General features: G+C 52.3%; 1 protein-coding gene across 1 annotated transcript; it reads right to left on the bottom strand.

The window, feature by feature from the left end:
- Positions 1–15,281: 15,281 nt before the first annotated feature.
- SYT2 (synaptotagmin 2) lies at positions 15,282–24,105 on the bottom strand. The gene is made up of 8 exons (XM_021682462.1): positions 23,928–24,105; positions 22,787–22,953; positions 21,288–21,407; positions 20,643–20,810; positions 20,106–20,273; positions 18,640–18,757; positions 17,589–17,722; positions 15,282–15,488 (listed from the first exon to the last, which is right to left on the bottom strand). Exons 1-8 carry the CDS (start codon positions 24,103–24,105, stop codon positions 15,282–15,284), a joined length of 1,260 nt encoding a protein of 419 aa, XP_021538137.1.
- Positions 24,106–27,361: the final 3,256 nt, after the last annotated feature.

The raw sequence follows: 27,361 nt of genomic DNA, 5'->3' as shown, positions 1-27,361 counted from the left end.
TCTGCTAGTCTGCACCTCTCAGGTACTGACTTTTCTCTGACTCCTTGCTGGTGTTACTGTTACTTTTTCTATCAACAACCCAGTAACATCCCTGATTAGTCTTAATTCCTATTCTTCCTTCATGCCTGGCCCCCTTCCCCGGGGCTCAAATGACCCTGGCTTCCTTTATTCCTTTCCTTTCTATCCTTCTATTTTCCTTTCTGTCTCCCCTCCACCACCTTACCACATGGTGTAAAAGCTAGAACAGAGCATCTGACCTCACTTGTCTTTGGCCATTATGGAAAATCATTTCTCCTGGGGCGCTCTGGAGACCAGAAGAATTGCCTTGGCGGCACCACAGGCCCTCTTGCCGAAAAGCCAGACCCTGGCATAAGTGCCAGCCCGCTGTTCTCACCTCCCACTTGTTTTCCCTACACAGTGATTTTCTTTATTAGAAAATCTGGGCTCTGAACACCCCATTCTGCCTCACCTCCTTTTGACCTTGTTTTCCTCTCTTCACTCTGGCACCTGCTCCTAATGAGAAAGGAAGTCCTTGTAAGGAGGCATGAGAGCTGGGGAGGGTGGATGGGTGGGAAGCGGACCAGGGAGTGGAAGCAGGTCGGAAAGACATATATGGTGTAAGTAGAGTATCTGGGGACACTTGCAACCTTGTGACAAAGAAGATAGAAGATAGATCGTGCTGTGGTAATGGTGGTGAATGTGATTATTTCCGGTGGCTAGATTTAGGGGAGAGACATCTGTTTTCTTAGAAGCCAACAGGAGAAATGACTTCTTGTTAGAGGTTTGAAGTGATGAGATCCTCCCAACCCATTGATGAGAGTCACGGAATCTTAGAGTGGCAAAGCCCAGAGGTCATTTGGTTGAGCGTTCTGTTGTCATGTCACAGGGACCCCCACCTGCACCCCACTGCCCCAGCTCTGACCCACAGTCAGGTAGCCGTGCATTTATTCCTCGAAAGGTGGGCGACTCTAATAAGCAGAAAGCTTTTACTAAGGTGAGTCAGGGTCTGCCCCTGGGTGCTCCACACAGTCCAGAGTGCCCTTTGATGTGACAATCCCTTGTGTAGTTGGTCACCTCCCCTTAACCTTACTTCCAACTGGCGTTTTCCCGGTCCTTTAAGGCATTCCTCACATAGCATACTTCTCCTGCGTGTCACATCTCGTCTGTCCTCGTCTGGACAAAAACAACCTTTTAAAATATCATGCCCAAACCTGGACAGATACTCCGTTAGCACAAAATGAAACGGTTAGTCCTTGATGATGACCCCAGAGTAATACCTAACGTATTTGGTCTTTATAGGCATTTTCTCCCTTGGTGGGTTTATTTTGAGTGTGCAGGTCATTTAAGTCCTCCTCATTTGGCCGTGGTATTCAGTGCTTAGAGTGGTCCATTCTCTTAACATATACTACCTCTGTCCATTTTTTAATCTCTTTCCCGAAAATGACAATGTAGTTCTCCATGGCCCTCTGGAACATTACATGCTCTTTAAACCAGAGTTTATCATTCAAGAGCCTAATTCCAGAATAGGAAATATGTCTCCCCTAGCAAGACCCCATTTTTAGAATATCCAAAATTCTCTCTTCCGTTTCCAACCATTTTCCAAGAGAAGCTACTACTGATTAGGATTTTGTATGAGCATGGGAGCACTGTCAGCTCAGTTCTCAGGGAAGGCTAAATTAGAGTAAAATGTTTCCTCACTTCCACTGTAAACATCTTCTTCATTCTAGGGAGAGGGAAAATCAAAACAAGGTGTTGACTAATTGATTCTCCTGGCACATCCTGGATTATTGGGCAAGGCATGGGGGTGGTTGCTGCCTCTTTCTCAGGAAAAGAAAACTGAATTATTAGGAAAACATTTGACCCTCTCCCATTAGATAGACCGGGTAAAGGGGTTACAGAGAGTTCCCTCATCTGTTTGTGCCTTTCAAAAGCGTGGGACAGCATCTATAAACTCTTAGGTTGGTGTCATGGCCTGTTGCGTCACACAGCCTTTTCACATTAAAGATGCCTTTTCTTGCCAGAAAGTTTTCCTTGTGATGAAAAATTCACAAGCTTTTCAATCTCAGGAATATTGGATTCTATGGCCAAGAAATGAAACTGTAAACCATGCTAGGTAATTTCAGGCACCCTCTCTTATGCAATTAATTTTACCAGACAGATAGACCCTGAATTCTGGTCCCTTCCCGGAGAATAAAATACCCTTTCTTCATAGTTGCTTTGACTCGAAGCCCCAGGAGTGATGGTTAGAGACCTAATGACCAGCCGCGCGCTCTGGGTGCCAACAGCCAGCAGGCCTCCCTCCTCTTGTGCTGTTGGTCTCTTCAGTGGCCACAGACCTCCTGTCCTCCACCTGCTGGTTCGGACTCCCAAGAGGACCCCAGATAGCTCAAGCTGCACGAGTACTGCTGGTCCGGCCAACAATTTGGGGCTCAGCTGTGCTGTGTCATTTTTAGGGTCTTTACATGAAATATCAGAATGGGGATGAGAAGGTTCTCGGTACAACTTTATATCCTCTGTTCTCATTTATTTGATATTTTCCAAAGCAAGCCACACCTTTGAGAGTAATGATTCAGCCATTCCAGAGATTCTCTGGCTGAGGTTTCACTGCTTTGCCTATTTGTCTTTCAAGGGCTGCGTACTCTTTTCCAAATAGCTCTTGGGCATGATGACCCCTAGTCCCAGTCCCAGTCTCTAGTGCAACAGAGTTATGCAAATCTTGGGGTGTTGCCTCTAAAGAATCTAAAGAATAGACATGCCCTGGGTTTGTTCTGTGCACTGAATTCTCTGTTGGGCAGTCTCACTTGATATGTCCTGGAACCTCCCTGGCTTTTTCTGTCCAACTGCAGGATGTGTTCCCTTCTCTTCTGCGCCTTCCTATCTCCCACCCCATGTTTGAGACCAGGATGTATTTATTGCTCTCTGAGGCCACGTGCTTCTCCTGCCCAAAACAAAACGTCCTTATTCGACAGTTCTACCCAGAAACGAGAAGGCTGAAACCCCATGTATTAGCCTGTGAATCCCACAAAAACGTGTGTGAACTACTGTTTTGATATCAAGGGCTTTTAAGTGAGCCAGGGGTGAGAGAAGAAGAAACTCTCAAAGCCACGCATTTGGTTTGGTCTCTGGATTTCTGGCCCCAGTGCAGCCTCCCCTAGCCAGACAGACAGACTGCCTCCCCTTGGACAAAGGCCGGCGTTTCCGTCCTGACCACGTTGGCAGTCCTGCAGCAGTAGAAGCATGGAGATGAGAGATGAGCTATTGACAAGATTGCCAGTTATTCAGCTTCCAGGTTGCTCTGCCCCACAAAAGGGAAAGCCTAAAGGATTCAGCAACTGAGCCACTAGGCAGGGGGAATTCCTGGTACCAACCCGCTGGGGGAGCCGCTGGTTCCCCTGGAGCGTAACACTGAGGTGACCCTACCTGGGCGCTGGCTGGGGTCCTTCCCTCCTGGCCATTCCCAGGGGCCACTGTTCGTGCTAGCACTGCACCTAACTCTAGACACAGAGTTAGCAGCCCCAAATCTAGGCCCAATTATAACTGCAGATCTTGGTCCCCACACTGATTTTTAAGGCAGGTTTCAACCCATCAAAGGATGTGAGTCCTCTCACCCAATAAGCAAGGCAGCTTTGAGGGCAGAAAAAGGCAAGAGGAAGGGATAAGCCCCTAGGAGTCAGAATAGCTGGGTTCTAGGGCCAGCTCTTATTAGCCACGTGACCTTGGGAAAGTCACCTTCCCTGTCTGCAGAATGCAGTTGGACTGGATCGTCCTTAAGATCCCTTCCAGGCTTATAATTTCTATTCCTAGGAAGATCAGAACATTTTTTTTTTAAGTGTAACTTTTTTTTTTTTTTTAAGATTTTATTTATTTATTAGAGAGAGCAAGAGCAGGAACACAAGCAGGGGGAGTGGGAGAGGGAGAAGCAGGCTTCCCGCCGAGCAGGGAGCCCGATGTGGGGCTCAATCCCAGGACCCTGGGATCATGACCTGAGCCGAAGGCAGACGCTTAATGACTGAGCCACCCAGGCGCCCCAGAATATTTCTTAAAATCGGAATTTTTGCTCTTGTTTTCTTCTGAATTCAAACTGTTTAACATTAGCACGTCAAGGTTGACTTCTCATCCTTGTTAGAAAGTGAATTTAATATTGAGGGTAATTGAATGGTGTTGCAATTGCTTTCCCTCCTAATGGCTTGGTAAGAATATTAAAACCTGCAGAGGTGGAAATTGGAGCTCATGGGGAAATGGATAGAAAGCAATTTGTTGCAGGCAGCCTTTGGACAAGTTGTTTTAATAGGAAATAGAGCTGCTGCTTCATAGATTTCCTCAGCCCTCTCGAATGTGGTCTCCGTGGCCCTTAACGTCCAAAGGGCAGACATTGCCTTTCTGCTTAGCACCAGCTTACACATAGTCTTAAAGTCTGCCCTACAGCAGCAAGAGAATTTTCCTCAATGAAAACCTCAACCTTCTAGTTCTGTGGAGCCCCTCTGGATTCTGGACTATCAGAAGTAGGAGGTTCTAGTGCTGTTGAGGATGATCCTTCCTTTAAGCAGGTCTGCAGAGGAGACTACCAGTGCAGGAAGAGGTCATAGACCCTAAGTCCACACAGCCGTATTGCATAGAATAGCACTCAGCTCTGAAAAGCCTCCTGCAGGACTGGGTGTGAGTAGAGTGAAAGGACAGAGACCCTGAAAGTGAAGGTGGCCCGTGAGCTGCGGTGGGAAGGTGGGAAGGAGGCAGAACGAAGAGCAGGGCGGAGGCTGCCAGCACCAGAGGAGGGGGTCACTGAGAGGTCGAGCTGCGTGCAGGGAAATGAGTGCTAGTCACTGGTACCCTGGTCCCTTGGCCTCCAGCAGAGCGGGGATTTTAATCAGCTTCCCTAATGGGTATCGACATTGCTTGGGAGCAGTAGACCCTATCAAGGACAGCTATTGATCGCTTGTGTTCTGATTAGATTGGAAATCAGATCGACTTCACTGCGGCGCAGGCACTGTTACTGCCAGAGCTACCAGGGAGGAGGTAGTCTTTGGGGGCTGATAAAAACCAAATCAAGAATCTCGACTAGCCTGCTAGCAGCTGCAGGGTAAAAGAGATGCATTCACTTCTCCTTTGGGATTTGTGGTTGAGGGTCCAAATTGAACCTAGCTGTGGCTTGCAGCCCAGTGTCCCCTCCTTGGGAAGAACCATGGGAAGTAGGTATGTTCAAAGACAGACACCACTGGTGAGTGATGGATTGATGAATGATCTGATCTTACCTAAAGAGGTGTAACGATTGGGAGATGACTCTTGCTTCTAACCTGCCTGCATACACGTGCACATTTGCTAGGCTGGCGTATTCTTGAACCAATTTTATCCAAGTGTATTATTCTGTTAATTCATATCTTTTGCTTTTCCCCTATCCTTCCAGTCCCCCAAAGGCCTTCTCTCTGAGCCATTCTCCAGTCCCATCTGCTTATCATTTTGGACTGTGAATCTGCCAGAGTGATCCTTTCTGTTATTTCTCCTTCAAATTTCCCCCTCATGCTTCCAATAAACTTCTTGGGTGTCCCCTTAAAATGACATGAGGATGCTTTTATGTCCTTCCAAACAAACAAACATACCATTCACGCTTCCTCTCCCATCTCCCTCCATTCTTTGTTCTCTGCTTTTCTCACTTGGAGCTAATGATACATAGGAGGTTTTCCGCACATCAGCCATGATTCCTGTTCCAGTTCCATCCACCAACAATGACTGCCACCACCCCTCTTCTAGTTTCAAAGGCCCCTGGCCGTGCTAATAGCCTCTCAGAGATGAGGTTTGAATGGTGGGCATGTCTGACTTGTCCGTAGCCTGGCCAGGGAGACCATGGGTAGCCATGTCTAGCTTACTCAGTCTTTGTCCTGAGAGGTTTGACTATTTCCAGCTAGAGACAGTGTCTTGCCAGGAAAAACTTCAGCCCATTGCTGCCTTGCAGGAGGAGATTCAGGAAAGGCACACTGACTGCAGGGGACCTCTTAGAGCCTCTGATGTTCCCAAAAAACCAGAATACCAGAATTGAGGATGAGTGCAGATCCTGCGCTCACTAGACTCTCACCTTAACATATCTGACCTTGTCTTTCCTCCCTCCCACCGCACTGAAGCCTGGGACAGATTCCAGCTGTCCTCTGGTGAAGAAGGCCAGATAACAAGAGGTTGGAGGAAGGAGGACGTAGAGGCTCAAGCAGAGAACACCAGGAGACAGGCTGCAGGGGTGGGAGAGGGTTCTGGGAGGATGCAGCAATCCAAAATAACTCCACTTCTGGCTAGAGTCCCTTGAGCCTTTGAAAGATTGGGCCTGCCACCTAGCTGGCACCCAGGTAGGGCCACCATCTCTCTGAGGAGGGAAGGAACATGTTTCACCCTTGCACCCTCTGCTCTTGGAGAATATACGGCCTGTTCTCACTGGACTCATTCAGACTCCGGCTTTGGCTTCGTGGTCTCCCTCCCTCCATTCTTCCCCTGCCTTGACCATGATCAGTTAGGGGTGAGAAGAGCTTAGAAGAACCACACTGGGGTCTTCATGCCTCTCCCATTTTAGGGGTTGAATTTTGTCTTTTCTCCACTCAGTTCACTCTTCACTCCCGACCTTACTTCCACCACAGTTAAAGCACCAGATGTAACTTTTTCAGCTGACTTGTATGGGTTAACTTCAGTCCGTTGTAAATACACCTGGGGTGGGATAGGGACATTTAGGGAGGGGGAGCCAGATTCGCTTTGTGAATTGAATGTATTTTTATGCAATTTTGAGTGGCCTTTCAACCCTGAGATGAATGATTTTGTTTTACTGGTTGTTACTATATAGTATTATTAAGTATTCTGTGTTTGAAAGTTTGGGAATAATAATATTCACATCTATATGATGCCTGTAAACACAACCATATTTATAAATGAGTAAATAAAACCGTGTTTTAACTTTGTGACTGTGTCTCCACAGTTTAGGAAATGGGGTTTATAGGATTTCCCATCTGGGGGAGCCCATCCCAGTGTTACGGGGAGGGGGACTCCCCCTCCTGCCTCTGTCCCAGGAACAACCACAAGTGAATCACTGTCACTGAGAGCAGGATCTCAGGAGTCAGACCAAGGACAAGCCTAGATTGGAGGTTCAAAAGAACCGTAGGAAGAAATCAAGATTCCCGGTGTTGAGTGCCTAGGAATATGGTGATTTCTTTGAAGAGAGCAAGGCTTGTGACAGAGGTGTGGAGCCGGTCTGGATGGACACGTGCATGTGCTCATGCCCACGGGTAGGAGAGGACCGGAGAGGTGGCAGCCCGGGCTCCTGCAGGTGGCCCAGCATCCCCCCTTAGCCCTCTGCTATGTATGTGATAGTCTTCACGAGGCCACTGTGTGGGTCACGAGAGCCGAAACCGCTCAGTAGCTTCCAGCCACAAAGGCAGCTAACGTGGAGGTTATCGGAGGCTCAATCCGAACTCCCAGCAAAGGAGCCGTGCACGGGGGAGGCTGCTCAGGCCTGCTGGCAGGGATGGCAGGTGGGTGGCCAGGTCTGACCTCGCTCAGCCAAGGTTCGGGTCTGGTTTCTCCATCCAGCAAGCCCGCCTCTGGCTTCACTCAGCCCTGGGTTCTCTGCCAAGCGGAAATCCCTCGTCACTGACTTGGCGCAAGCACAGGGAGGAAAGATGCTTTTCCCTTGCGGTCACCCAGCTGCTTGTAGCCCAAGCAGCAACAGAACAAACACACATGACGTCATGGTTGAAGAGTTCAGACCTGTCCTGGGGCCCGAAACAGAGGCAAAGCAGCATGTGTGATGTGAGGGCTTTCTAAACCGCAAATGTCCTTTCTCTTTCTGGATCCCCCGCTTGACCTGGTGAGGTGTTTGTTCGGAGTCCGAGTATCCCCTGGTGGCCCTGTGGTCCAGCCCTCTGCAAAGGGCAAGAGCCCCCGGCGGAGAGCTCACGTGCTCAACCAGGAGACCCACCGCGGACAAATCCCCAGCCTCTGGGCTGAGCAGTCTCCCGCCCCTCCCCTCACCAGGCCACCCAGCCTGCCCTGCTCAGGAACTAAAGCAGCAAGCCCAGATCTGCCGTGCCTTCCAGGAGACAGGTCCACAGGCGGGAGAGGGAACCAAGGAAGGAGCCTCACCCTTTCCAGTTCTTGGGGGTGTGAACCTGGGTAAAACCTCTGAACATAAGAGACTCCATTCTGGGACTGACACTTCATCCTGTTTTTAAAAACAGGAACTGAGCTACTGAACTGGGCAGAGGCATAGGACTGCACACAGGCCTGCTGCCTTCACCTTCCGCATAACAACTGGACACTCGGCAGAAGGTTTTCCTAGTAACCGACTGGTAACCGACTGTACTTGGAAAACCAATTGTAAAATGTAATTGTATCTTCCAATCATAGTTTTTGGAAAACAACTTGTGTACATTTCCTAATACTTCCACAGTCTGCTGATAGAAAGCTCCAGCTTTTACTCTTGAAGGGACACAATTGGGTTGCTACCCAAAGCTGGTTACCCTGAATTGCAATTCTAAGACCCCACATAAATGCTTTTGTTTTATTTCAGTTCTGCCTCTTTTCTCTCTCAACGGGGACAGTTGCTGCCCTACTTTCTCTTTCCTTAAAATTCTGAAGCTTCCTCCTTGGCCCCTAACATCTTTGCCTCAGAAATCAAAGACGTTTAAAGCTCTTTACAATGGGGCGATCAAGGACTTTGTAGAAATTCTCACTTTTCGGGGCATCTGGGTGGCTCAGTCGTTAAGCGTTTGCCTTCGGCTCAGGTCATGATCCCAGGGTCCTGGGATCGAGCCCCGCATCGGGCTCCCTGCTCAGTGGAGAACCTGCTTCTCCCTCTCCCACTCCCCCTGCTTGTGTTCCATCTCTTGCTGTGTCTCTCTCTGTCAAATAAATAAATAAAATCTTTAAAAAAAAAAAAAAAGAAAGAAATTCTCACTTTTCAAACTTCCATTCCCCAGGCCCAGCTTCCATGTCTTGGCGCTCAGAAGGTGGCTGTTTCCCCAAGCCCAGGGCCACGGGGAAAGGAATTGAGGATCCCCCAGCCTCCCAGGCCATGTCTCCCAGCACCACGGCCCTGACCCCAGAAAGCTGTCATGAGGATATGTGTGCCCCACCACCCATCACAGACTGCATCCCCAAGAAGAGAACAGGCCTCAGGCCCCTTGTCCTGCTTCCCTGAAGGAAGGCGCTGGCCTCGAGGCCAGATTCTCAGAACCCTCTCCCACCCACGGCCGCCATGCAGACCCTCAGGAGGCAGTTCCTGCCTGCCCCCTCCCTGCAGCCTGGCGAACACTAGAGACACCCCCCACCCCCAGGTTTCTTTCAGCTCATTTCTTTAATAAGGAGACGCAGCTCATTACAAAATAACAATTTGACAAGAGATCAGACAAGAACAACAGAGTCCACATAAGGGGGGTGTGGAGAGCATTGCCAAGCAGAGGAGGTGGGGGGCGAGGCGTGGGGGTGGGGGCTACACAGGTGTCCTTCCTATGGAGACAAAGGCAGGGTTCCTGGCGGGCCGATGCATTCCAGGGGTGACCTGAGGCAGGCTAGGGTCTGCCCCACCCCCGTCCCCCACTGGTTTTGAAGTTTTCAGATCCCTGGGATTTCTGAAAGCAGCAACTCAAGTCCTTAGATGGGGAGGAGTCAGGGCAGAACAGTCAAGCTTCTTTGAAGAGGGTCCTCCTCGAATCCTGATGGCTGAGGAGGGCTGGATGGAGAGACCCCATGCACTCGGCTCTGCCACCTCACCAGGCCAGACCCCCTCAACTCTTGCCTGCACCGCTGTCTGCCGTGGGTGTGGAGAGTGGGAGGGTCCCAGAGAGCGCTAGCGGGAGGCTAGACACGTCTTCCCTCCACTCCTCCAAGCTCTGGATCCCAGCCCAGCCGGAGATGGTCCCCAGCACGAAGATCCCAGGGGCTTCCGTGTGCTCACAAGTCGTGCTTTGTGAAGGGCAGAGCCCACCTCGCCGCCTTCGGCCTTGTCCTCCTCACGTTCTTGTCTCTCTCCTTCCTCACGCTTACCAGTCGCCATGCCCGAGGCCTCCTAGGATTATTCCCATGAGTTGTCTGCCCTCGGCCGTGCCCATGGGGCCAGGAGCTGCAGGCTGGGAGCTTACATGCCCGTCCTGGTACAACAGAGTGATGTGGAACCTGCAGAGCCCCCAGCTCTGCTCCCCCAGTTCTCTACCACAGGGTGCTCCTGGCTGGGGGGGTCTGCAGGCCTCAGGCCACCCACTCTTGGGCGCTGTCAGCCTGCAGGAGGGAGCACGGTGGGAAGAGCCTAACCCACTGCGTTCTCCAGTGCACCCCCGCCCCCAGAGGCCTTCCTGCATTGCCACCCACGGCCCTGACCCCATTGTGTTACAGAAGCAGGGCTGGTTCTGTCAAGCCCGAGCGGATGGGAACCTGAGCCGCTGACTAGCTGCTCCCAAAAATCCTGGGTGCCTCCTCAGTGCCCCGAAACTGTGGCGTCCGCCCCCACTGCCCCGTCCACACGCAGGATGGAGATGGAGTTGGACTGTCAAATCCAGGTGGAGGAGCCCGCTTGGGCAGGGCCAGCCCGGACGCCTCCTGGGACTCGGCCAGAAGCCCTGGACGCCATCCGTCCTCGTGACACGGGGCTGAGAGAGCGGGAGGGGTGACAGCAGGTGAGCCCTTCACAAGTGTTCTGTGGGGAGCCAGTCGGAGGGACACGGGGGGCTCCTGGGAGGAACCAAGGGCAGTCTCCAGCAGGAGGCCCCCTTTATGGCTTTTCAGTGAATTCATACAGTGGGAGGAAGGGGCACACCGTACACATACGCGGGACACAGAAGCTCCCAGGACAGCAGACCCCGGGCTGGACACAGCGCACGGTACACTGAGGGTCAGCTCTGCAGGCGGATGTGCAGCAGGCGGTGGGGACGGGCCTTCGGGGCGCCAGTGTCCTCCCACGTCCCCAAAGGCAGGGCTGGTGCCCGAGCCTGAAACCGACGCCGATGCCCCCAGCCGGTGGCTCCCACTGGGGGGTTCCCGATGGGGTGAGACAGGGTGGGGCTTGGGGACAAAGACTTTACGTGACATAAAATCGAAGGGGCGGCCTCAACGAGTTGTGTAAAGTGGGGTCGAGGGCAGGGGTTAGGGGGACTCTCAGCATGGCCATGCGGCTATTTACAGAAAGTCAGAGACATGCATGTTGAGTAAACAAGATTCAGTTCATAGGTTTATAGATCACTATCTTCTTTTATATATAACTAAATGCGCACGGAGGGGGTCATGAGGCTCAAATGGCTTCAGAAGGTTCTTGTTTTGTTGTCACTTAAAAAAGTATATTCGTGTGTCTTCAAGTCACAGTGTCCCCTTCTCAATATTGCAGCTCGAAAAGCAGGTTAAGTAAGATCCTTGGTGACCAGTCTCTGGCCCCCTGGGACTGAGGGGGAAAGGGGGGAAGTGGTCATAGAATAGGGGTGCCAGATAAAACACAGGATGGCCAGTTAAATTTGAATCTCAGATAAACAACAAATCACTTTTTGTATCGTATGTCCCAAATTTGCCTAAGACATACTTAGACTTTAAAATTATGTGCTGTTTATCGAAATGCAAATCGAACTGGGTATCTTGTATTTTTATTTGCCAAATCTGACAACCATGTCGTGAGACTCTGGGCCACCAAGACCAGGCCTTGGGACTCTTCCCTGCCTGCCACCAGCCAGGGCTCTAAGAAAGGGCCCCCAACCAGCCTCAGGTGGGAAGGGGGAGGGGAGTAGGGACAGAGTGGAGGGTTGGAGGGCAGGTCCTGGCTCTGTCGCTTCCTACCTTTGTGTGGAGGGACAAAGGACAGTCTCTCTCTGTATGTGGTTGGGTGAGACCAAGAATTAGCATACATTAAAGGAATGTGGAATCTCTCACTCCCAACCCCAGGGGAGGTTTCTCAACCTCTCTGCTCACCCACCACCACCCCACTGCATGGAGGCTGGTTTTTCAGGGAGCTGGTTTTACCCACAGGAGGACTGCTACAACCTCTCCCTTCTCTCTCACTGGAGCCCTGGGCCAGCAAAATCATCCCAAACTGATTCTGCAGAACCACAGCTATGTATGGTTTCCTGGGAAGAAAAAAAGATCAGGATCTGAGACTATGCTCTAATCCCTGCTGTCCCATCCTCCAGCTGAGGGGTCCCTGCAAAGGCGCTTCTCTTGTTCATGCGAAGCACCTGCTCACTCACTCTCTGGGGCTGCCCGAGTGTTCTCTACCCTGCTTCCCCCAGGCCTCAGCTTCCGCTTCCAAAGTCCAAAAATCTGCATATGGCTCTGGCAGAGTTAGTTTCTCTTCTGGAATGATTATTCAAGGAGAAAGGAGAGGACTGAGCCTTCTGGCCTCACCCCAGTTCCGGGTGGGATTGGGTTTGGGTCTTTATGGTCTCAGTTCATGTGGAAAAAATCACTTCTATTTTCCTGTCTGCAATAGACTTTGGGAGTGAGAACTCACAGCCTCAGAGGCCTCCAGAACCCCTCACTAGCCAGAACTAACTCTGTCCTACTTAGGGCATACACCCCAGCATCCTAACATCCCCAGAAATAAACCTGCACGGAAGTGAGGGTTCAGAACGATGCTCCGTGCTTCGGGTAACATCACCCCTCAGATGTAGAAAACTTACAAGCATAAGTATGTTCACCTGCCTAGTTCATGGACCTGGACAGATGCCTTCACTAGGATGGCTCATCTGGGCCAAGTGCCCATCCGAGGACCAGCCGGAACCTAGGTGGGTGGGAGGGAGGTATTGTTGCCCACACTCAGTCTCTCAGCAACCTCTCCCCACCCCTCAAGGCTGCTCACTAGAGGTGGGCCCAGAGTAACAAAATCCAGCCCGTCTTCTGGCACATGGACACCCAAACCACCAGAGGCACCCACCATTTCCTTTCCTCCCCATCAGGAGAGTGGCAAATCTTGGGCTCTGGAAGGGCTGAATGAGGTTCATGGGCAGAGAAGACCCTCACATAGTAGAAAGTACATTGGGAAAGGGCAAAAGAATGAAGGTAAGGAAGATGAGATTGACAGGGAGGTCCTATGAACAAGGGTTGTGGGATATGGTGGGGAGAAAGACCCTGAGAAAGCACCAAAATCCCACAGCCCTGGGGATGGGAGAAGAGTCCAGTGACTTCTGATGTCCATACCAGGACATCTTATGCTGCAGTCAGCCAGGTTCTGAAGGCACCCTATTTTCCTACAACTCTCTACCATGACCAAAACTCTGGTCCCAAGGACCAAAGCTCAGAGTCCTTGTCAGAGTCCAACCTTCTCATTAAGTACACACCCACACTCACACAGGGTCCAGTAAAATACAATCTCCCATGTACCAAGGGCCACTAGCAAGAAGGAGAAGGGTCTCTGAGAGATGAACAAGGCTGAAACCCGCTTCCCAGTCTGGTTCTGGTGGAGGTGTTCCCTCATCCCCTACTCTAACCAAAAAACATGGCACAGCAGAAACAAAAAACCCATCTTTCTTTTAACAAGATAAAAAGACACTCTGCACCTTCTTCATGTGGATCCTCAAAGCCTGATTTTCTCTAACACTGTCCATCTATCTCAGGTACCTACAGGAAGCTGAGGTGGCCCAGATGGGGCACGACAGGAATTTTTGCCAGGAGAGAGATCCCCAAGGTTCTGGGAAAGCTATGAGTATTCTGTGATGAAGAAGTGGCAGGGGCCTCAGGGCTTCATTGATGGAAGAGAGAGGCTGAAGGAAGGGAGGCAAGGATGGGAGGAAGGGGCGGAAGGAAGTGGTGCTGGCCTCAGGCCATGGGGGGCCTAACTCTCTTGCCCAGGCTGAATGTTTGGAAGGAGGCTCAGTGCAAACTTGACTAACATATATATGGCTTTTCATCAGTGCTGGGAACAAAAGATGAAGAGGGAATGGGACACAACTGAGCGCGGACTAGAAACCCCAGCAGGTGTCCTCCACCACCCATCTGGAATGGATATCCTGCTTCTTGGCATTCATAGAGAGAAGCCTCCCTAAGGAATGGTAGGATGGGGCCTCCCCACAGGTCTCCTTGGGCCACACCAGCTACCCATAAGCTGTCTGGCATGGAAGGCAGAGGAGTGGGAGCAGGGGGGAATCTCAGCACTCCCACCTATCTCATCCGGGAAATCTCTGCCATCTGTCCGCCATCCTCCCCTTCTTACCTGGACCTCAGGGGAACTAAGAATATTTAAACCTTCTTTTAGAGTTCTCTGGCTCTGTACAGATAACAGTCTTCAGATAGCGTTGCTCCATTTAGATTAAAAGAGAAAACAGAAGCAAAAGCATCATGGGGAATCAATGCAAATGAACCGCATAGCTTAAATTCTGGAAAGGGAGAAAGCATCTGTGTTTCCCACTGGAAGGGAGTGAAGAAGATCCAGGAGTTTCATTTGGTCTTTCTAGGTAATGGGTCTTGTTTCTTCATAGTTTGATGTTAACTGTCATCAACATATGAGGTCCCAGGAGTGATGGTCCCTGTTAGAGCCTGACCAATCTAGTGAATAGTTCATGTCCATGAATGTCCCAGAAACCACCCTTGTGGGGAAACTATGCCTGACAGGAGGAAGTCTGTGATGGCATCAGGGGTTTGGTCCTAGTTCTGGACAAATCCAGTCTCCACATCTGGCCTCCCAAATAGCCACCCACAAGGAGTATGGGAGCTTCTGGCTTCTGACCAGGATTCTGAGCCCTCTCCACGAGCTGACGGAAGATCTCCCACTTAGACAGTGGACGTGTCTTCATTTCAGGGTCCCTGAAGAGCCTTCTCTTCCCACACAACTTTACCGTCCATGGCTCATTCCAGGAACGCAGAGAGATGCTCACACACATGCACGCACACGCATACACACGCGTGCACACGCACACGCGCGCGCACACACACAGCATAGGCCACTGTGTCGCCTTTCCTGTCAGGAAACAGGATGTGCTGCCATTTTGTTGGTCCAGAACACTCAAAAAACAGGAAGTGCTGCGACTTTCTGCCGGAAGAGGGCCTCACCCAGGGTGAGGCTTCAGTGAAGCTTTGAAGAAGTGAGAGGGACACGTGACAGGGCATGCAGCAAGGACAGCTCCTGGGACGAAGAAAAGAGCCAGGCTTCTCTTTCACCTGTTAGGGGACTCTCCTCACACAGTCATCAGAGGGAAGTCGGTCTTTAAAAAGAGAAAAGGAAGGAAGAACAGGGACACAACCACAAACAAATGAGAAAGAAAACCTCTAAGGTCGCATAACTGAGGTATTGATAGCTCTGGATCTTGTCAGTGTCTGTCACGGCGTGGGGTCCCGGCCGCTGCTGCCTACTTGTTCTTGCCCAGGAGTGCGTCCACCTCCTCCTCGGGCTTGAGCGAGTGCCACTGGGCGATGGGCCTCCGGGGGTTGGCCAGCATGTCGGACCAGTGCCGCAGCTCTGTGCCCGTGGCGTTGCTGCCCACAAAGATCTTGCCGATGGCTTCGTTCTTGCCCAGCTTGTCATAGTCCAGCACGGTGACCACCACCTGGACTTTCTGTGGGGAAACAAAGGAGGGAGGAGGTTGGCAGGTGAAAATGAGCGATCCCGCGACCAAACTCGTCCTCCTCCATCCTCTACTCCAGATGCTCGGCAAGGAGAGGCCTCCCAGGGCACCTTGCTTCCCTCTCTGGCTCCAACTAAGACTGAACTTACACGGAGGCAGAGACCACACCTGCTGGAAAGAGCCTTTGTTTCTACCGAGAGGCACATACTGAGCATGTGCCATGCTCCGCCCGTCATTGAGGGCCTGGGGTGGAGGGCGGGGAGGAAAAGGGAAAAGGTGAACATCGCCTCTAACGAAAGCAGCAGACACGTACTGAGACACCTAAAATCCCAAGTGACAGACACTGACAGGAAAGGCTTCACAGAGGAGGTGACACAGAAACTGGGAGGTGAGGGTGAGGGCTTTTCTAGGCAGAGAGAGAAGAGGATCCCAGGAAGGAAGAGTAGCCTGGGTCAAGGCCAGAAACACTTGGCGTCTGGGAAACAGACAGAGTTCAGAGCCACTGAGGTAGAGTGTGAGAAGCAACAAGGCGGAAATGGGGCCAGAAGCCCCCCACGAATGGGCTTTTATTCTTCAGCCGAGCGGCAGGAAGCTCCCAAAGGCTTCTGAGAGGAGTGGCACAGAAATTTCAGGAAGAGAACCCTGGCGCCGAGGTGGGAGATTCACTGGAGGGGGACTGGGACTGGCTGCGGGGCCACGGTGGGGTTGGGAGGGGCAGGGGGTCATGAATGCCTGAACCAAGGCAGGGCAATGGGAATGGAAGTAGGGGCCGGACTGGAGAGGTGTTGAGGGGAGAGAATCAAGAGGATTTGGTGGTCAGTCCGACTGGCTGAGGGGACAATCAGTACCTTCCTCTGGCCTGCCCCCCCACCCTCCCCCAACCAACTCAGGCTCATCCTTTAGGACCAAACTTGCTCCAGCAAGCCTCAGCTGTGTTGTTCACCGTGCTCTGCATTTGCTCGCGCTGAAGCCCCCTCTCCCTGTGTTTCGGTGGCCTGTTACTGCCGCCCCTCCCAACCGTGAGGTCCTCGGACAGCAAGGACCGTGTCTTCTACACATGTGTTTCTCCAGCACCTCGCAAGTTCCTGGCACTTAGGGAGTGCTCAGCAAAGTATGTGGGATAAATGAGAAAGGAAAGAAAAAGGGCAGAGGGTCTGAGATGATGCCCTGGTCTCTCACTTGAAAACAGAAGGCAGACGAAGCAGGTTTGGCTGGGAGCCGTATGGGGAAGATCATTATACTGGTTTTAGGCACGTCGAATTTGAACCCCCTGGGCCAGTTCCCTTTATATCCACCTTAAGTTTTCCACAAGGACGACCCCTCTTGGTCTAACATTATCACCGAGCTGCCCCTTATCCCCTTGATGAATTCTCCATAGATGACAGCACCAGCTCGGACGATTCCCTTGGCACCCCTTCCTCCCAGCCCTAGGGAGGGGAGGGCAAGGGGTGCAGGGAGAGGGAGAGAAGAGGGGGCAGTTCACTCCAAAGAGGGAGAGACCAAGACTCCAAGAGGATCCAGCACTCTGCAAGCCCCTGACGGCTGGGTGGGTATCTGGTCCTGCCATGTTCAGATCCCACTCACGGCCGCTCGTGGTAAAACACGGATCTCGCCTCCAACACTTACAGAGCTTGCTGGCAGGAGGAAGCAAGGAGAGAGAAGAGAAGGGAAGGATGGAAGGAAAGAGGAGAGAGGAAGGGGGCGGAGGGGTAGCTGGGGGCAGACCTAGGAAGCAGCAGAAGAGGGGGAAGGATGAGCAAGACGGGAAGTGGCTGGACCAGGAAGAGCAGGAAGAGGATGAGGCTGCCCCCGCCTCTTCGGCAGCTCCAACCTCACGGGCGCACTGCACACTCGGCTGCCCCCCAGGCCTAAAGGAATGACTTGTTTTGAATAGTTCATGTTCATCTCAGGAACGGGGGAAGCTGTAGAAGGGGCGCCGGGAAGGAGGCCCCAGGATGGGACAGTGAGAGCCAGAGCCCTCCCCGCCTGAGCGAGGCGGCTCGAGGTTTTGGGTGAGTTCCCTTGAGCCCCCACGAGGGCACACGTGCCGCCCCCACCCGCTTGTGCTTCTGTGCCCGAAAACCCGAGCACCTGAATCTGCTCGAAGGGGATCTCAAAGCTGAAGGACTCGTTGAAGTAGGGGTTCAGGGTCTTCTTCTTCACCGTCGTCTTCTTCTTCTTGAGCCTCTTGCCATTCTGCATCAGGTGGATCTTCACGTAGGGGTCTGCGCAGGGAGAATCCCAGCCCCAGAGAGGCTCCCTTAGCCCCCCCCCACCCTCCCACCAAATGCACTCGCCTCCCAGAGCGCCCACCGACCAAGGCCAGGAGCCCAGCAAGCCCTGAGGCACAGGCTGCTGAGTCCAAAAGAAGCAAAGTAAGTGTCTAGTTCAGGGGCAGCAAGAAAGTTGCACTTCCAAGACCACCGCGGGCTGACTGGTTGTGGCTGCCTGGAGCATTACATGGGGGCCATTCCTGAGACTAAGGAAGGCCTCGTCCAGAAGGAGTAAGGGGGTCACTTGGTGCTATCTGTCCGGGCAGGGGACAGAGGAATGCTAAAGACACCACACACATCTGCCATCCCTGATTCGGTCCAATCCTCCAGACCTTGCAGCTGAGAAACTGAGGCCCACGGAAGGGAAATGACGTGTCCCCGGTCACACAGCCGGTCAGTGACAGAGCTGGGGCCAGCAGACCCCGTGCTGTGGGTCAGCCCCGCTCCGAGCGCTCCCCACCCTGCAGTCCCCTTCCAAGGTAGAGCCAGCAGGGCCTCTCCTGGAGAAGTGTCCCAGATGGTCGGTGACACGACAGAGAGGCAAGCTCTGGGCTGCACCCCGTCCCCTTCCTACACTTCCCTGGGAGAAGTCACTAACTCATCTGGGAGATGAAGCTTCTCTGATCCTTTCCTCCATGGTCCATACTGCCCGGCAGCTCAGAGCAGGGGCAGGGGACCCTCGGAGAAAGGAGGGAAGGCCAGGCGTCTCCTGCTCCCCAGTCCTGCCCTCAGGACCCCCAGCTGCTCTGACGTATCCTCTGTGTCCCAGGGCAGGAAAGTGTGGCTCTAACAGGTGCGTGAACGGAGGGCTCTGGGCCGTGACTGGCTCGCTGGTGCCACTCAGTGGCAGCCAGAAGCCCTGCATGTACCTGAAAGGCCGCCTACGTCCATCTTCTTCAGGTTCTTGGCCTCCAGGATGCAGACGGTGAGCTTCCCAGCCGTGGGCACATAGCGCAGGGAGGTGCAGATGTCGCCCAGCTTCTCCGGCTGCCCAGTGGGGAGAGCAGGACTCAGGGTCATCTCTGCCATCCCACCGCGTCCAACGCGGCTCACCCCCCTCTTGCCGAGACTAGCGAGACAGTGGTGCCTCCCCAGCTCTCTGGGTCCCCAGTCCCCACGTCTGTGACGTTTGAGAAGGTCTCGGGGGCCTCCTGCTGCAGTTCAACAAAGTCCCGAGAGTGGGGCTGCAGGAGCCATGGCCTCAGGAGTGAGTGGAAGGAGCGCAGGCTGCGGGCAGGAGTGTGTGCGTGATAGAAGGCGGGGAAGGCGGGGGCTCGGGGTGTGGCCGGGCTCCCACCCCAGGCCCAGGGGAGGGGGGAAGGAGTGGGTGTGGCGCACTGGAAAGGGTCATTTCCAAGGACACGGCGAAGCTGAGTGTCTCTGAGGTCTTCCTCCCTGACCCCTCCCGCCCTGGAGGTAGCTCCCAACAACCGTTTCACTGGCACAGTGATCCATGGTCTTCAACGCACTTTGCGTCCCTTTTCCTGGGTTACTGTCCCCGCACGCTTTCACATAGATAAGTGGAGGGTTCTCTGTGACCAGTGAGAGTTCCACAAAGCCCCACAACAATTTCGCGCTGGAGGCAGGATGAGAACCCAGGGCTGCTGAGTCCTAGGAGCTCTGCCAACATCACGCCAGAGTCGAGCTTCTCAGAAACGGGGCCACTCGGGCCAATTCTGACCACCTCATGCATATCCCAGCTCAGGTGTGCTGGCCCTGCTCTCACACAGCGTGAGCCCCAAGATAAGGAAGGGTGTCTTAAGTGTCTCTTCTCACCCCCTCCATTACCACCTGGTACTATGCTGGGCACAGAGCAGGGGCTTGGCCGAGACAAAGGACCGATGCCTGGAAGGAGCAGTGGCTAAAATGGAGTATTTGGCACAGAGTAGGTGCTCAGTAAGTGTTTGGTAAGTGATTGAATGCTGTAGCAGTTGCTGGGAGGACAAGCCCCCATACTGAGAAACTTTTATAATAAATGTGGGCTTTCCCTGTGGGTAAACTGAGGCACAAAGTCATGAATCACTGGCCCTAAGTGACAGCAGGACCTTAGGAGTAAAATAATAATGGTGTTCTCCTTTACTTGAGCACCTACTAGATGCCAAATGCCTATTGGGTGTCAGGTGCATTACAGAGATAGGTAATTCTCACCTGCAAAAACAGACTACAGGAGAGAACCCGGGTCTAAAGAGATTAAGTGGCGTACCCAGGGTCACACAGCTGGAGGTGTGGAGTTGGGATCCTAACCCGGCTCACCAAGTCTAAAGCCCGCCCTCTCCCTGTCATGCCAATAGGTGGTAACCCAGGTCGGCAGCCACATTCGTCTTCCACCTCTCACCTCCTCCTTCTCCCCGCCCTGCAGGTCTCTCCACTCCTCGATGGGCTGGCCAAGGTCCACAGTGTTCATAGGCACCTTTACCTCCCCAATGATGTCGTGTTTGGAGAAGCGGTCAAAGTCATAGATAGCCATCACCAGGGTTTTGCCTCCTAGCTCCTGGTATGGTACCTGCAGGGCACAGGCAGGATCAGAGAGGGGTCAAAGCAACTCACGCACCTCCAGGGGCTGCTGTGGGCAGGACCCTGGGGCTGAGCTCTGTTCCCGATAGCCCACGGGACTCCCAGTGAGTCTGTAGAGACAGAGAGAAGACTTCGGGGTCTGGTGGAGCAGAATGTGTGTGGGAAGGGGGGATGTCCCAGTCCTACAGGAGCCTGAGCTGTGACCTCACACATAACCCCACAGTCCAACCTGCCATTGTTCCAGCCTGAGCTCATTCCCGGGCCTTAGCCATGGCTAAGGACCAAGGAAAGATCTGCAGAACTCAAATGGAATTGGGATCGGGGAGGGAACTGGCATTATCCTTCCCGCCGGCATCACCTTGAAGGTGAAAGTTTCATTGAAGGCAGGGTTCAGTGTCTTCCGATGGACTTTGGTCTCATATTTCTTCTTCTTGTCTGGAAGAAGGAAGACTTTGACATAAGGGTCTGAGGTGCCTCCCATGTCCAGGGCAGGCAATTCAGCAGCCTGCAGAACGCCAACGGTAAGCTGTGGAGAGAACAAGGGGGCCCTGAGTCTCAGGACTGCTCCAACACCAGACCTGGCCCCGGACCCAGCACTCACCAACCCTTCCCCAGCGGCGGGCAGCTGGGGAGGTGGGAACAGGCTGGTGCTAGAGGAGAAAACCGGTCTCCATCTCCAGCCCCAGGAATTTGGCATGGTATCAGTAGAAGCGGAAACTGAGAGGGCAACTGATTTGCCCAAGGTCGGTGGGCAAGTTTACAGCAGAGCCCATCTGAGCCAAGGAACCTTTTCTAGGGCACGCTGGTGGCCAAGGCAGAGTCAATGTCTCGGGGTACATGCCTAGGGTTTCCAGCCCACCCCACCCCATGAAAAGGAGCAATGTCCATGGGCCAAGGTGGGGCTGAGGGGTGTGGGAGTGTGGAGTTGTTTCTATCCCCCTCCCACCCAGATCCCAGCCCTTTGCCCCATCCCCCACTTCACCCCCCAGTCCAGCCCTCATACCTGGTTGGCCTGGAAATCATAATCCAGGGAAAACTGCAGTTTGCCCAGATTCTCTGGCTCTTTCTCTTCCTCTCCTTCACCTTCTCCCTCAGTCAGGCCGGTCTCTGCATCGTCATCGTCCTGTGGGGGCTGCGCAAGAGGAGGGGTGAGTTAAAAGGAGAGAACGGAGCCTGGCTGGTGCAGGGCCAATGGGAAGCCAGCCCCTCTGTGCCCACCCTGACTCGGAGCTGGGTGTGGGGCGAGGAGTAGGAATGTGGCACTGTCCTGGGGACTTGTTTCTGCCACAGCCCCTCAAAGCCCCCAGGCAGCCCCTCAGAACCCCAGCCTGTGTCCAGAAGACACGGCTCCGGTTTGGGTGTGCCTCTCTCCCTGCAAGACACAGTCCTATGAGGCCAGGCACCACGCCGATGCTCTGGAGCTTCTTGAGGTAGGGGAGAGGTGCTTCCCTTGGTAGCCCCTCCCCAACACTTCCCCAGCTCAGGCCCCACCCACCCTGGGCAAGACTTACCAGGAGCGCGGTCCGGGCATTCATGAGTATGTAGAGTCCACAGAGGTGAGAAGAGAAGGAAAAAAGTGATGTAAGAGAAAATCCTACAGCTCAGACCAGCCCCTGCAGTTACAAGCACCTGGTGAGACCAGGCTGAGCTACACCCAGATCATTCTTGGAGTCTTCCCTCCCACCCCGACTTCATACTGCAGGCTTCTTTCGGGGGCGTGCACACACACACACACACACATACACACATATTCACACACACACAGGCATGTATATACATGCACACTCAAGCACTCAAAGGCTTTAATCTCTGGCTGACTTCTTGAGATCAGGCCCTTCCTTCCATCCTCCATATTGATTTCTTGAGCAAGAGATTTCTCCTAGTCACTCCCAGAACAAATGAACGAATGTGGGTAAAAGTGAAGCACACAGGGGCCTTTGTAAACTTAAAAGGAGAAACTAGGGTTGACCAAAGGACATTTCCAGGCCAATCAAACCCCTAAAACAGGGGTAAATAAACCAAATGATTATGTGACTAGAGATGGATTCCACTTGGCCCTGTCTCGGTACCTCAGGACCATTCTTTCACCTCATTTGATCCTGCACCCATCCCAAGTAGAGGCCTCCAGTGAGATTTTGTCCTTTAGTCTCTTCTGGCAGGAAAACACAGGGTCACTCCAATGGTGGTTTCCTGGAGGGCTGGGCTTTCTTTTTCCAACATTTTGTCCCATAGCCTCTTTGGGGGTCAATATATTGTTCTCTTCCTCTGTCTTTTCAAGGATGAGTCCATGCTAACACGTGAATAAGTCCCCCCTTCCCACCTGCTGATGGGTAGACGACATTTCACTAGAGATGTAGGCAGTAGGCAGGGGGAGGGCGTGTGGAGTTCTAAGAAGAGGAGCTGTTTTGACTGTAGAGCCCAGAAGCCTTTGCTTCACCTTCCAGCATCTGGAATGGCTGGGTTGGGCCCCTCTCCGATCCTCCCACCCCTGCATTGTCCTACCTGACCCCCTTTCATATCCTTCATGTTCATGGCATTCTTCATGCCTTTGCCTTTCTCCTTCTTGTTCTTCTTCTTCTTGCAGCAGCACTTCTTGCAGATGCAGAAGCAGCAGGTGAGGAGCAGGAGGCCAGCGACCACAGCAATGGCGATCAGTGCCCAGGGTGGTACTGCCCACACAGAGAGGACCCCAAAGTCAGCAGTGCTCTGCCTTACAGCCTCTGACCCCATAGCATTGGCTAAAATGGGTGGAGACTAGGAACTCGAATGCCCACACTCCACCTTTCTAAACCACACACTCATGAGTGCTTGATGTATAAGTTGCATATCCTTTTTGCGTGTCTTTTCATTAATACCTTGCTCTCTCCTTAGCCTACTGCCCTTGTAGATATAGCCCCCTAACTGAGAGATAGCAGCCAGGTGTGTACAAGGAAGAACATCAGTTTGGCTCTGTTGAGTTTTGACTCGTTTGATCTATGGAAAACTGGCTTATATTGGAGAGCATGGGATGGTCCTTATCTGACCCAGGTATAGAAGGGCCCCTTCAACCCATTCCCTATGTCCAGTCTTGAGAGGGCTGACCCAGAGCCAGCAGGCCAAGCTCCTTAAGGACCTGGAAGGCTCAGCTTTGCAGAACTCGAATATTTGGGGATGGGCCCTGGGCTGCTCTCCGGGGTCCTGAAGCGCCCTCTCCCACTGGTGGGGGCTGCTCCCCTTAATCTCTGGTGACTCCTAACCAGCCTTTGCCAGGAATTCAGAAAGCAGTGGGGGAGGAGGGAAGGTATTTTCCGTCTTCCAAACTAAAGCAGTTTCAAAACGTGACTGGCAAACTTTAATAATGACTTCTGTTTCACGATTTTTCATCTTCCTCTGGTTTCAACTTTTGACAATTTTCTAAGTTGTAAGGACTTTTTTTCCCCCTGGGAGCCTGGGGCACATAAAACCCTTTCTTCCCTTTTAGTAGTGCAGGACCACACTCTCCCCCATTCCTGAAGGGACTCCCCAAATAACCCATCCTGGAATCCAAACATGCAGCCAATCACGTCCCAGTGGTGCTCCCCACTCTTCCCCACCCTGCCCTGCCCACAAGGCCTTTCACTAACCCTAGCCTCACCCTGCCCTCTCAGCCTCCTGGGACACTCACGGGGGATCTTCTGGATCTCATTGAAGAATTTCTCCTTTATCTTGGCAAAAATGTCCTCCTTACTCTCCCCAGCGCCCCCACTCTCGGTAGAGTTGGGTAAGAGCCCGGTTGATATTGTGGCGGTGGTGGTGGTAGGAGCCACAATGGGCTCCTGGTTCCTCTTGAAGATGTTCCTCATGGTGGCAGAGGGGATCGCTGCAGATGAGAGGGAACAGGAGCAGATGAACATCCCAGAGGTCTGAGTGCAGAAAGCTCTACCCAGAGGACGGGGAAAAGTCTTTCAAAATCTAAAGACTATTAATAATAGTCCCTTTAGAATGCAAAGATATTTCCCATAATATTAACAACGGCGGGAAAACAGCAACAGTAATAGTCAACATCAAGTTAGGACATGTGTGAGTCAGGCACTGTGCAAAGTACTTTCCATGCATGACCCTCGTTTAATCCAAACAATAGCCCAATGGTTTTTTTAAAGATTTTTATTTTATTTATTTATTTATTTGAGAGAGAGAGTGAGAGAACACAAGCTGGGGGGAGGAGCAGAGGGAGAAGCAGACTCAATCCTGGGACTCTGGGACTCCCAGGATCATGACCCAATAGCCTAATGTTTGATTATTATTCCCATTTAACAGATGCGGAAATGAAGGTTCAGAGGGGTCAGGCAGATTTCCCAAGGTCACTTAGCTGGTAAGTTCTGAAACTGATGTGTGAACCAATCGGCCTGACTCCAAAGCCTGTAAACGTAATCGCTTTCATACATATCTCATTTAAATCCAACCACACAACTCTAAGAAGGAGGCAAGGTTCTGCTTTCGAAGACTCCTTCTTGAGCCTTTCTCCTCCTTAACGTCTTCTGTGACCTCGTTCTGCCTAGATTCCTACCTGTTCCTATCAAGTTCCTGCTGTCATCATCCCTGCCCTCAATCTACATCAACATCTCTAGAAAACAGAGGGCAAGAGATTGAAAGAGAAGCTGCCCATAATTTTACCATGCAGAGATAACTCAGGTTCACATATTGGAGCATTTTGTAACAGTTTTTCAGAGTTTTTTTTACCTGTTGAGACCATACTACATGTAATTCGGCATTCTGCTTTTTTTTTTAACATAGGATTTTATCATAAGCTTTTTCTCTCTCTTTTTAAAAAAGATTTATTTATTTTAGAGAGAAAGAGAGTGTGTGTGCACGTGAGTGGGGGAAGGGGCAGAGAGAGAGAAGCTGACTCCCCGCTGAACGTGGAGCCTGATGTTCATTTAAGGCAGAAGAGTGCCCTGCTCTGTTAAAATTGGGGCTTTGGGAAGATAGCTCCACAGGCATTGGAGGAGGTGAGGCTGGGGCTGGGGGCCGGCAGACGGCTGGTTCCACAGGCCAGCCAGAGATGACATGGATCCAGACCAGAGTAGGAAAGTAGGGGATGCAGTAGAGAGGACAAATGTGAGAACCATTCATTCATTCATTCACTCAACAAATTTACTGAACTCATATCATGCTTCCTTTGCGGAACTCACCATAAAGTGAATTAAATAACTGTACATAAGTGAATATAAAATTGTAATTCTGAGAAATGCCAGAAAGGAGAGATACTTGGTGGTATGAGTTTATAATGGGGTACATTTGACCTAATCTGGGAGAGAAAAAATGCTTTCCTTAGGAACCGACTGAGACCTGAGGATAGTGGGAAATATCCAAGTGAGGAGGAGAGGAGCAGCCTGAGCAGAGAGAACAGCATGTGCAAAGGCCCAGAGGCAGGAAGCAGTGTGCTGAGTGCAGAGCCTGAAGGAAGACCAGAGTGGAGGGAGCCTGGGTCCAGATGGGGCTGGCAGAGCTGGCCAGGCTGGCCCAGGTGCAGAACCTCACAGGCCAGAGCAAAGACTTTGTCTTTACCCAAAGACTAATGGGAAGCTGTCAGAGGGTTTTAAGGATGCAGGTAATGTGTACAAATTTACATTTTGAAAATTGTTCTTTGGCGGCAGTGAGTAAAAGCCTAGAATGCACCCTGACTCCAGAGGGAAAGGGAGAGTTTAAAACAGCCAATAATGGATGTCTTGTCATCCCCAAGTTCCCATGAAAGATTCTCCAGTGTTCTTGGGGAATCACCAGAGGAGAATGACAAACAGCCGCTTGGAGGGAACGTGGGGCTTGTTAATAAAGCCGTAGCACAGAGCAATGGCTTTTCCAGGGCCTGGGGCCTGGAAGGCCCTTTTAAATCCACTTCTGACAAAAAACAAAAACAAAAACAAAAACAAAAAAACCCACGAGAACAAAGCTGCCCAGCTAAGCAAGGGGATAACGAAGATGCTCGAGAAGATGGCTCTTGATAGAAGGCAGGCGCAGGGTCATGCACCCAGAGATGGGTGGGGTAGATGCCGGGCCCACTTGCTCAGTTACACATCTAGAAAGTGCTAGGAGTCATCCTGAATTCCTCTCCTGCCATCACCACCACAAGGCATCTGCAAACTCCTCAGCTCCACTCACAGTGTTTTCCAAATTCCGCCACTTTCCACCCCTCCACCTGGAGTCCCACGGTAGCCACCTACCCGGAAGCTTTCCAGTCTCCTCTGCTCTGTCTAATCTCCACACTGCAGCCAGATCCATTTATTTTAAACCCTCCAATGGCCTCCATCACACTTAGATAAAATCTCTGCTGGGCCTGGCCTCTGGCCCCTGGCTAGCTCCCCAGTGCATTTCCTAACTCTTCCGCTCTCACCCCCTCAGCTCCTGCCATATTGCAGACTGCAGGTCACAGGCTCACCAACCCAACTCACGGCTTCACACTTACTTTCCCCCCAGCCTAGGCTCTTTTTCCTCCAGAAATCTCCTTGACCTTCCTGAGGCACCATCAGCCCCTCCTGTCTTCATTTCCCATCATGGTCCATCATGCCAATAACTTTTTCCCTAATTCCCTACATCCCCTCCCCTTCTCCGCCTGGCTAAACACCACTCCTGGAGAGATTCCCTGGCCCGTTAGGGACTGAGTGTTCGTGTCCCCCCACACTCATGTTGAGATCTAATGCTCAACTTCATGATGTTCGGTGGTGCTCAGGTGATCAGGTGGAGCCCTCACGAATGGGATTGGCACGGGAGAAGCAGATGCCAGAGTTAGCTGGCTCCTTCCGCCATGTGAGCAGCCAGATGCCGGCGGTCTGTAGCCTGCAAGAGAGCTGTCACTGGAGCCCAACCGTGCTGGCACCCCAATCTCAGACGTCCCAGCCTTCAGAGCTGTGAGAAAGACATTTCTGTCATTGATAAGCCTCCTGGTTTATGGTATTGTGTTATAGCAGTCCGAGCGAAGACACCCACTATCGGCATCGTCCTCTCCACTGCCCCCCCAGACCACTGAGCACTGCAGGTGAGCATCCTGCATGAAGGCAGCTGGGCGCCCCAGAGATTCTCAACATCAGCCGGCCCTTCAACCCTGCATGGAAACCTTCGGTA

Source organism: Neomonachus schauinslandi, chromosome 6, assembly GCF_002201575.2.
Source record: "Neomonachus schauinslandi chromosome 6, ASM220157v2, whole genome shotgun sequence".
Lineage (NCBI taxonomy): Eukaryota > Metazoa > Chordata > Mammalia > Carnivora > Phocidae > Neomonachus > Neomonachus schauinslandi.
The sequence above is the reverse complement of the archived record's forward strand: the minus strand, read 5'-3'. Positions and strand labels throughout refer to the sequence as shown.

Bases quoted from the DNA above. Each gene is read 5' to 3' on its own strand.
- SYT2 (XM_021682462.1), bottom strand. From the start codon at position 24,105: ATGAGGAACATCTTCAAGAGGAACCAGGAGCCCATTGTGGCTCCTACC. The intron at 20,811-21,287 runs GTATGAGGGCTG...TTCTCTCCACAG, and splicing joins ATGATTTCCAGGCCAACCAG to CTTACCGTTGGCGTTCTGCA. The intron at 17,723-18,639 runs GTACATGCAGGG...CTCCCTGCGCAG, and splicing joins GGACGTAGGCGGCCTTTCAG to ACCCCTACGTGAAGATCCAC.